Raw genomic sequence first — 9,022 nt, 5'->3', positions numbered from 1 at the left:
TCTTATTTCTCCCTCACATCACAGAGGAGGAATTGCCACCAGGGTGGTTTTGCTCCGTGGGAGGAGGGAAGGTTTGGGTGCCCTGGAGCTGCAGTGCCCTTTGCTCCCCACCTACGGCCAGGATGATTTATATGATTTATGTCCCCTTATATTCACCACAGGGTGCAAGAAAGCTTTTCTGCAGCAAAGACAGATCAAACCAAGCAAAACCAGCCAGTTTTGCTTTAAAACAGAAAAAAACAAAACAAAAAAAAAAACACTGTGTTTTCCTGCAGGCTGCGGGGGACTCTGCCTCCGCTGCTGCAGGACGTGTAAATCCAACGCAATGAAATATTAATTATTAGAGTCTGTCCAACTGGGATTCTTCAGTGCTTTCAGAGAGCTGAATAATTCTGGCACACAGAGAAAAAAAAAAACGCACACACAAAAAGTCCTTCTTTTTTAATGTGAAAATATTGTGTGTGGAGTAAATTAGAGCTTTTGAGAACTCGGACTGAGAGGCGGGAGGAGGCTCTGAGTGCTTCGGGGAGAAAAATGCAAATTCCTACACAGGCACGAAAAAAAGATCAAGGACTAATGAAGAGGTAAAGGGAGGTGCATCGCCAGCACAGCTTCTTCGGCGTGGAGATCTGCCCTCGCAGCGCGGCGTAGCTGTGAGAAGGAGGGGGCAAAGGAAAGCAGAAGTCGATTAATAAAAGAGGGCACGCATCTCTGAAGGCTCCCGTTATGCGGCTCGTCAGGAGGAGGCATTCATCCGGAGCAGCCACGGGCACCAGCCCAAGGGAGCCGCGCTTGGCACGGCTCAAAGCCCCTTTTGTCCCCCCTTGTTTACCGGCGCTGGGCTGGAAATGTCGCACGGCACCGAGCGTCATCCTTTGGCTGAGCAATGCTTGCTGATTTGCAGGCTCAAGGGGTGGTTGGAAACCAAGCCCTGGGCTGCAGCCGTGCCCTGTTTTGCCCAGGGGACTTGGTACATGGGTTCGGCATCCAAACCACAACCCCAGCTCTGAGAAGTGCTCCTCTGCCCTCTCGGCCCATCCGAGTTTATGTATTTACATTTTCTTACAAAAAGTGCTGCATGGGAGGAGGGAAAGGCATTCAGCAGCGCCTCTGGCAATGAGGAATCCCTGAGGTCCCATCATCACCATCCATTTTTCAGCTTCCTTTTACCCTCCATTATCTGCACCCTCCGGAAACATCTACATGAAACGCTTGGCCTCTCAGAAATCTGTATTCCTCTCTTATAATCCCCTCCGCTGTTCCTCACCAGCCTGACCCAAATACTTCTCATTACCCTGCAGTTGCTTTGGGGGATGTCTGAGGGATGGGTAAATGAATGACTCGGAGGAGGACACGTTGCCAAGAGGAGGGTCCTGGTGGGTCGGGTCACTTGGCTCAAAGAGCAGCAAGAAGCGAGCAAGGCAGCATGAAGAAAGGGAGGACCAAGGGCAGGGGAGATGGGGACAGAGACTGCAGAGAATATGTGAAGATAGCCATAATTCTGATAAAAACACAGCACCGTGGGCAGAGCCAACAGGAACAGGAGCGTGCCTGGTGTGTCCAGGTGCTAATGGGGTGGTGGCACCGGGATTGTCACTTTCACTACCTGGGGGCACGGAGCATGAGGCTGTATGGAGAAGGAGAGGGGTGCAAGGGAGGAAAGCTGTGGCTGAAACCCATCACAAGGTCAGGATTTTACAATCAGGGCAGGTTTTTCCTTTTCCCAGCAGCGAGTTTGCACAATTTCCCTTGAGTTGGCACAGAGGGGTCATCATTTTTGGCCTCCCCTTTTCTCCTGGGCTGGGAAGCTGATGCCTGTTGTGTATCTCCCAGCTGTGCCCGAGGCGAGGTGAGGCTGCAGGAGAACCCCCCAGAGATGCTCAGCACATGCAGGAGCAGCATCGCCCTCCCCCTGGCTGCAGGGCACACAGCTCAGCCACTTCTCCACCAAGCTGCTGGGGCAACAGAGCTCAGGCATGAGAAGCAGGTGAGAAGCTACAGGTTGAGAGGCAACACAGGGCAGGAGGTGGTGACCATAATGCTTTATCTACTCTGCAGCGTGCTTGGTGGCCGTACCCTCCTGGAGGAATCCATCCATGCTCTTCAGGCCATCAGGAGCCCCTTTCTCCCCACCACCAGTGAAGAAGGACACTGACACAGGACCCCCAGCATCTCAAGGACGAGCTAGCCTGGGCCCCGGGCAGGCGCTCAGGTTGCACAGGAAGGTCTGGCAGCAGTACGAGGTGTAGGTGGCCAGACCCAGGCTGAAGTTATGGTACGGGCAGCTCCCAGAGCACTTCTTGGTGATCCTCTTCCACAGAGACAAAAAGCCTGGCCCAAAGGAGAGAGTGGTGTTAGCAATGAGGGTTTCCCAAGTGCTCCTTGAGATCATAGAGGATGGGGATGGACTAATGGGTCCTTCTGTCCCAAGGACCACACGGCCAGTGAGACCCATCCCCATCCCACCCACTGCAGCTGGGACCAGCTACACAAGGCATTCAATATCTCTGCTGGGCATTCAGCACTAGCCTCATGGCATGCATGAAACAATATTCTTGCCTGGGCTGAAAATGCATTTCCAGGCTTCTCTGGGAGAATGAAGTGGTTTTATTCCCTTCTGCATCTCTCTAGACCTCCTCATCCATCTTGGTTACCTGCTTCATTTCATCTCCCTGTCTAACTAAAGTCTGGATTTCTTTATTCATCCCCTGAAGACTGCTTGCTTTATGTCTCAGTGTCCCCTGCTGCTTCCAAGCAGGCATAAAATAAGGAGGAAGATCCCAGCGTGTGTCGGGGAGGAGGATTTCAAATCCTGCAAACTTCAGCACTGCCATGTTGGGCTCGCCAGGTCTCCACCTCCCACGTGCACTTCCCAGTGACTCCTCATCCCATCCATCCACAAAGGGCAACCATAAAAACCCAGGCAAAACCCCACAACCCATTCCTGAGTCCCCATGAGAGGGGGCCCCGCCAGCACATACCAATCCCTACGGAGGCAACATTTGTCACACAGTACTCATCCTTGTCCGAGCACTTCTGGGCCTTCAGACAGCTCCAGTTGCTTTGCTCCCACTCGCAGGTGTAGCAGTACAGGGCATTTGCTGCAGGAGGAGACACGGGATATGGAAGATGAAGACAAAATGCCACCACTCCCAGCAGCAAAGATATCACCTTCTTTCCATTAACTCTTGAATACTCAAGGGCCAGGGCACCAGGTTTGATATAATGCAAGGAGCAGGAAGGCCAGAGTCTGCTGTAGGAGTCTACAGGGATGTCCCAAGGCTTGGGTTCACCCTTTTCAGCTGCTGGAGACCCTGCAAATTACACTGCTAACCAATTGGGCAGTAAGCACTTGCAGTTGCTGGTCCCATTAGTTGGGACCTCCTTGGCCTGAAGAGGTCAGTCTGCCACACCTGCATCTTTGAGTGGGATTTAATGCCCCGAAACCTGGGTTAAAACACTGATGAGAAGACTGGCATTTAACTCTTAGCTGTGTGAATTCACCCCTAAGACCCGTGCAGTCCAACATTTCATTTTTACTGCCTAGGTCTTCTAACCCGAGTTAAGGTGCTCTTGGTTTTGGTGCTGAAGACAATCTCTGTCCCTTGGGCCTTGTTAATGCTAGGAAATTTGTCAAGATCACTATTCTGGAAATTGAACCATGTTAAATGGCAGAAAAGTATTCTTAGGCCACAATGAGACAGAAATAACTATTCCAAGACATTATTTTTCCGCACCAGATAATGTGGCAAATCTCCAAGAGCTGGCAAAGCTAATTCCTCTCTAGAAAATGACGATAACATTAATTCTATTTGGCTGCTTAAGTGACTTGTCTGGAGAGGCTGCAGGACCATGTACTTTCAGAGGGCTCAGATTTCACCTGCAATCTCTTTGTGAAATAAACTATATAATCTATAATGCAAATAATATGCAAATGTTCCTCCCCACCCAATATCCCAGCATAAGGCTGTTGACCCCATATAGCAACTTCTCCCCATCTTGACAAAAAAGCCTCTGGAATCACCACTGTAGGTTCTCTGAGATGGGAAAACATAAGGGGCACGAGGGCAGATGCTGTAGGTCTGGCCCTGTCCCACTTCTGCTGCTAGAAGCAGTGTCACCACCTGCAGAAGCCAGGAGCTGTTGATGTGTTTTGTGATAGTGGGCTGCAGCACTTCTTCATCAAGATTTAGAAATAACCACAGTCTTACATCATCTGAACAAATAAACCCACAGGAAAATCTTTTAACAAAGACTTAAATGTGGCAACTGCTTCCTTTTTTATTTTTTAAAGTCGAGTAGTACATGAGTTCATAGAGAAATTTCCCTTGCATACGAGAAACCCTTGGCACACCCAGGCTGAGAAACCCGAAGAGAAGCACCAAGTCCTTCGGCAAGCACCAATGCAACCCCTTCCATGACTTCTTTCCCTGGCTATGAGGCCTTCTTGGCCTTCCAACACGCAATTATTCTTTTGTCTAGAAGGAGCCATAATACCTTACCTTGCTCTGCACATAGGATCAAAGCCAGCACGGCAAGGAGCAAGGCCTTCATCATTTCCCAGTCGTGTCCGCAGCCCAGGAAAAGCACCCGCGTCTGGGGACAGGATATATATCTTCCCTGCGTTTGGACTGAGTGATTATGAAGACAGCAATTTTGAAAGAATGGGCAGGGATCATGTGTTATTTGACAGGATAGGAATGCATGTGGGTTGTTTTCTCACCTCGGCATTGCCTTCAGGCTGGTCAGATGGGGCCGGAGACGAGTGAAAGCACTAAGGCAATTCATTCCATTTATTGCTTTTAATACTTTGGTGTCTCCATGGTCAGACTAGCAGTGCTACTGATGTCCGAGTGGGTTTTTTTGTACTGTTCATCTCCGATCTGATCATCACGTCTGCGGCCAGATAATTCAGTGAAGGCATCTACTCAAAGCAAAATGGCAGTAAGTTGCACAAATTGATGGCTTCTTCGGGGTGGATGACTGCCAAGAGCCTTTCCAGGGTCAGATCTGGAGAACTCCCAGTACCTATAGTCAGGACAGACCTAGCTGTGTCTCCATGGTTGGCAATACAAACAGCAAAGGTTTTATAATTTCCCATTGCCTATAAAAGCTGCTGGTTAGTTACAAAGTCCTAAATGCTCTACATCCTAGTTTTGAGAGCAGCTGCAGCAAGGAAGCAATGTCTTTGGGGTCCACACGCAGGAGCCAGCATGCTGGAGGGTGGTTTCCAGCTTTGTTACATGTGAGCAAAGGGTAAAAACATCTTTGTCATGCTTCTACATGGAACATTCGATACAAAGTCCTGCTGGATAGCAGTCAAACGTAAGATTCCCAGCCTTTACCATTTCTCTGCATGTTTATCTACTTGGGTGGAGCTGGAGATGGTAATTTCAGCCCTCCTGGGGCCTCTGTTTGACTGCCTGTCCCACTTCTGCTTCTAAGGAACAAGTCATCAGGAGGTTTGGTGCTGCAAATCAGCAGATGTCTCTGTGAGTCACCACACGCCCAGGCACCAAAGAGCAGAGAGGACAAAGCAGGAGCAGCCCCTCTGAATTAATCTGAATAAATCTGCCTGGGCACTCATCTCTCTGGTCTCCCCTTCTCCATCCTGCAAATGTTGGTCTGCAGGAAAGGGATAACAGGTATCCAGCTGTATCTGCACAACCTGGGGTTTATGAGATAGAGCTGCAGGATAAGAGACAAAGAAAGTGTGAAAAGAAAAAAAAAAAGGAGCTCAGATGGACTAGAGGAGGGCAAAAATGCCTGGGGATGAGCTCTTCAGGTCCTGGGCAGAAGAGAATATGGGTGAGCATCCCCGAAGCAGAGGTCATGTGCATCTTGCACATTCAGGGCAGCTGATAGGACTAATCATTGCTCATCACGGTGAAGGCATGACCAGAGGAAGTTCAGAAGGACAGCAAAACATGTGGTATCTTCCATTTTAAGGAAAAAAAAAAAAAAGCGGGGTGGGGGTGGGGGAAGTATGGGTGTTTAGGGGAGGGTAATTTTCAGGTACTGTTGAGGTTTCTGCCACTGGCTTTAAACCACTGGGGCTATCAGTACTGCTGACATAGAGCAGGATTAACAGGATGGTGAAGTCAGCCCTGATAACCCCACGAAGCATTCCCCATTCCTTTCCAATGGACATTCATCTCCTGGGCGTGGAGAGGATAAGCCACATCACTTGCCCAACAGACGAAGTTCTGCCAGACTCGGGGGCTGCATGCCACCGTGGATGCCAGAGGAGGTGTGTCAGTCCTCCCAGGTGTCACAAGGCAGCAACCCAAGAGCTAGACCCATTCCAGGGAGCAAGGTTTGCCCAGCATGATTCACAGCGTGGTGTCCTCCTGCAGGGACGGCTCTTTGGCAAGATCTGGAGATCAGCCTGGGCAGCCAAGGCTGAGCATCCTGCAGCAGCAGGAGCACCCTGGCAAAGGTCTGCGTGGACAAAGAAGCAGCTTGCTCTAAGCAGATTTGACTGTTTTTTTGAGGAAGAAGGGAAAAATAATTGTTATTCTTCAATATGATTAACAAGGTACGTTAATGAATTATTATTATTATTATTTTAGGAAATAAATGGTTCTGACTTAGTTTATCCCCTCACTCCCAAAGAATGATGTTGTGAACATTTCTCTGATGCAGAACTGGAGCAGAGTCGCCTGGGGAAGGATTTCAAATATGTTCTTCACTGACTGCAGGAAGGGGGGCTGCAAGGCCATGGGAAGTGGTCTATGGTGGTCCACCAGCAGGAGTGGTTTGAGGGAAAAGTGTGGTGATAGCCAAGGGAGCACAATGGGCCACTTGGCATTCGGGGGGCTGCCCGTGGCCCACTGAGCCAGATATTTGGGAAATTACCAGCCTGGCCTCAAGTATTTCTGATGCGTATGTGAGAGGTGTGGGGGGTGCCAGCACATGGCTGGCATTTCCTTGGTGGCACACGGGTGACTGAGGTTGGCATTGGCACCTGGGGTGGCCAACACATAGAGGCAGAGTGGCTGCGGCATGGAAGGCAGAGCTGGGCTGGATCCGGGCAGAGAGCTGCAAAAAAGTTGTCCTGGTGTCCACCACTACAGAGCAGAAATGAGGAGATAGAGCTGAGTTAAAGGCTTCCAAGGACCATCTCTAGCATGGATCCAAGAGGTGGGTGTAAGAGGGCCCCTTGTCAATAAGCCTTGTGCCATCTCCTCTCCTGTTTCCAGACACTGCATGGGTGGTGGTAGCTGGCCCACGTTAAAACCCTGCCAAGAAATGTGCTAACAATTATATGATTAAATAATTAAACGGTGTGGATGACAGCAGCCCAGACCGGGAAACATTTCCAAGCACTGTTTGTTTCCCTTGCTTAGATTCAGCTTTGGAGATTGGACATTTTCGGGCACGTGGCAGGCCTCTCATTTTGTTCTTGGCTGTGCAACATTACACTACCCCAGCTTTATTTTGCTGCCTTCTCCAATGTTCTGGCCTTTGAAACTTCTTAGGTGGAGAAGAGACGTCAACGACTGGAAGCCAGGCAGGGAGCTGCTCATCCCCCATCCCCCAGGAGCCCCATACTGGGGTCTTCTCACACCAGGCCTGCAGACAAGTGTCCATGTGTAGAACAGAGGTGAGGTGGAGCAGAAATATCATGGCTCGGACTCATGAAAGCTCTTCATAGGACTATAGAATATCCTGAGTTGTAAAGGACCCACAAGGATCGATTCCAACTCTGGCTCCTCGAGGGACTTCCTTGAATTTGTCCTGAAGTCTTTAAACTTCTTGTCCTGAAGTCTGGTCACAGCACTAGCTCTGCCAGGCCCTCATCATCACTTAACTGGCACCTCAAGAGGTTCCCAAACATCTCCACCTACCCCAGCATCCTCCCAGACCGTGCTTATTGCCACTTCCCACCCATTTGCCAACACCCCCAGGAGCCAAGCGTTGTGGGATGAAGGAGGTTCTCAGCACCAGGTATGACTGTGCCACCAAGGATTTTTCAGATGTAGATAAAACCTATCAAAGAGACACTGTCCAGGTGGTGCCATTTTTTGCTTTTGGCAGGGAGGACAATGCCTCGAAGCACACATTGCCCTTGGAGGAGAATCACAGGACGTTAGGGATTGGAAGGGACCTTGAAAGATCATCTAAAGATCAGAAGATCTGATTTTGGAAGATTTTAGAAGAGAAGCATCAGCTGTGTGTGTTTAGCATCTCTTGGGTGAGGGCAAACTCCAGGTCTTCCCACCCTTGAGTCCAAGGACAGAAGCTGATCAGTAATTTTGCCTCCTGGCTCCTTCCTTCCACCTCCCTCCTCCTCCCTGTAGATTTATTCACATTTGGTCCTGCACAGCTCTTTCCTCAACTCTTCCTGGTTGTGACCACCCCAAAACCACCAAGGTGGGCTGTTACCACCCTCCCCCCGCCCCTGACGCACAGCTGTCCCCACCCCAGACAGCCGAGATGCTTCTGTGCTTAATTCCCAGGGAAGACAAGGCATTCTTGGAGCTAAACCCACCCATGGGTTTTCTGCAGACCAACATTGGCTTAAACCCTTCGTGTCCCAAATCCCTGAAGGACTCTGACCCCTTGGCATGTGGCTGCTCTGCTCCCATCTCCCATGTGCTCCCCCTTCCTGGGTGCTGTGCAGGGAGCTGGGTGCTCACCATGGGGGTCCCACCATGGCCCAAAGATACTCAGGTTCTGCTACGTATAATGGGCAGTCTGGGGCCAGGTTACACTGAGGTGGTGAAATCCTTCTGAGAACTTGCCCTTTGGCTCCCCTTCTTTGAGTCAGGGCAGGAAAACAGTGCCCCGCGGGCATCCCGGGTCTCCATTTCCCATATTACCGAGTTTTATGGTGTATCTGGGACTCCTGTACTGCCCAAATCCCAGCTGGGTCTGGATTAAGTTAAATATGGAATGATACCCGTACCTGGAGGCTGTAACAGGGGAATCCAGCGGTGGCCTCTAGGTGTCACAAGCTCCAGAGGAGGTCACCACCCTTCCAGCAGCCCTGAGGCTAGAACCATGCTGCCGAAGAGCT

General features: G+C 50.3%; 1 protein-coding gene across 2 annotated transcripts; it reads right to left on the bottom strand.

Moving 5' to 3' along the window:
- Positions 1-426: 426 nt before the first annotated feature.
- On the bottom strand, positions 427-4,695 carry LOC310895293 (lymphocyte antigen 6E-like). Of its 2 annotated transcripts, XR_014580597.1 has the most exons (4): positions 4,503-4,695; positions 2,982-3,101; positions 2,077-2,331; positions 427-651 (listed from the first exon to the last, which is right to left on the bottom strand). XR_014580597.1 is itself a non-coding variant. In XM_083826391.1 (3 exons), exons 1-3 carry the CDS (start codon positions 4,555-4,557, stop codon positions 2,174-2,176), a joined length of 333 nt encoding a protein of 110 aa, XP_083682517.1. In that variant the 5' UTR covers positions 4,558-4,695; the 3' UTR covers positions 2,023-2,173. The 2 variants fall into 2 exon arrangements, 1 of the variants encoding a protein (XP_083682517.1); XM_083826391.1 differs by lacking the exon at positions 427-651 and having other exon boundaries at positions 2,023-2,331.
- Positions 4,696-9,022: the final 4,327 nt, after the last annotated feature.

The sequence above is a fragment of the Anser anser genome (assembly GCF_964211835.1).
Source record: "Anser anser genome assembly, chromosome: 2".
Lineage (NCBI taxonomy): Eukaryota > Metazoa > Chordata > Aves > Anseriformes > Anatidae > Anser > Anser anser.
The sequence above is the reverse complement of the archived record's forward strand: the minus strand, read 5'-3'. Positions and strand labels throughout refer to the sequence as shown.

What these genes read in the sequence shown, in the direction of transcription:
- LOC310895293 (XM_083826391.1), bottom strand. Translation starts at nt 4,557, where the DNA reads ATGATGAAGGCCTTGCTCCTTGCCGTGCTGGCTTTGATCCTATGTGCA. An exon ending in GATCCTATGTGCAGAGCAAG is followed by an intron (nt 3,102 to 4,502) that starts GTAAGGTATTAT and finishes CTCCTCCTGCAG; the next exon opens with CAAATGCCCTGTACTGCTAC. An exon ending in TGTTGCCTCCGTAGGGATTG is followed by an intron (nt 2,332 to 2,981) that starts GTATGTGCTGGC and finishes CCTTTGGGCCAG; the next exon opens with GCTTTTTGTCTCTGTGGAAG.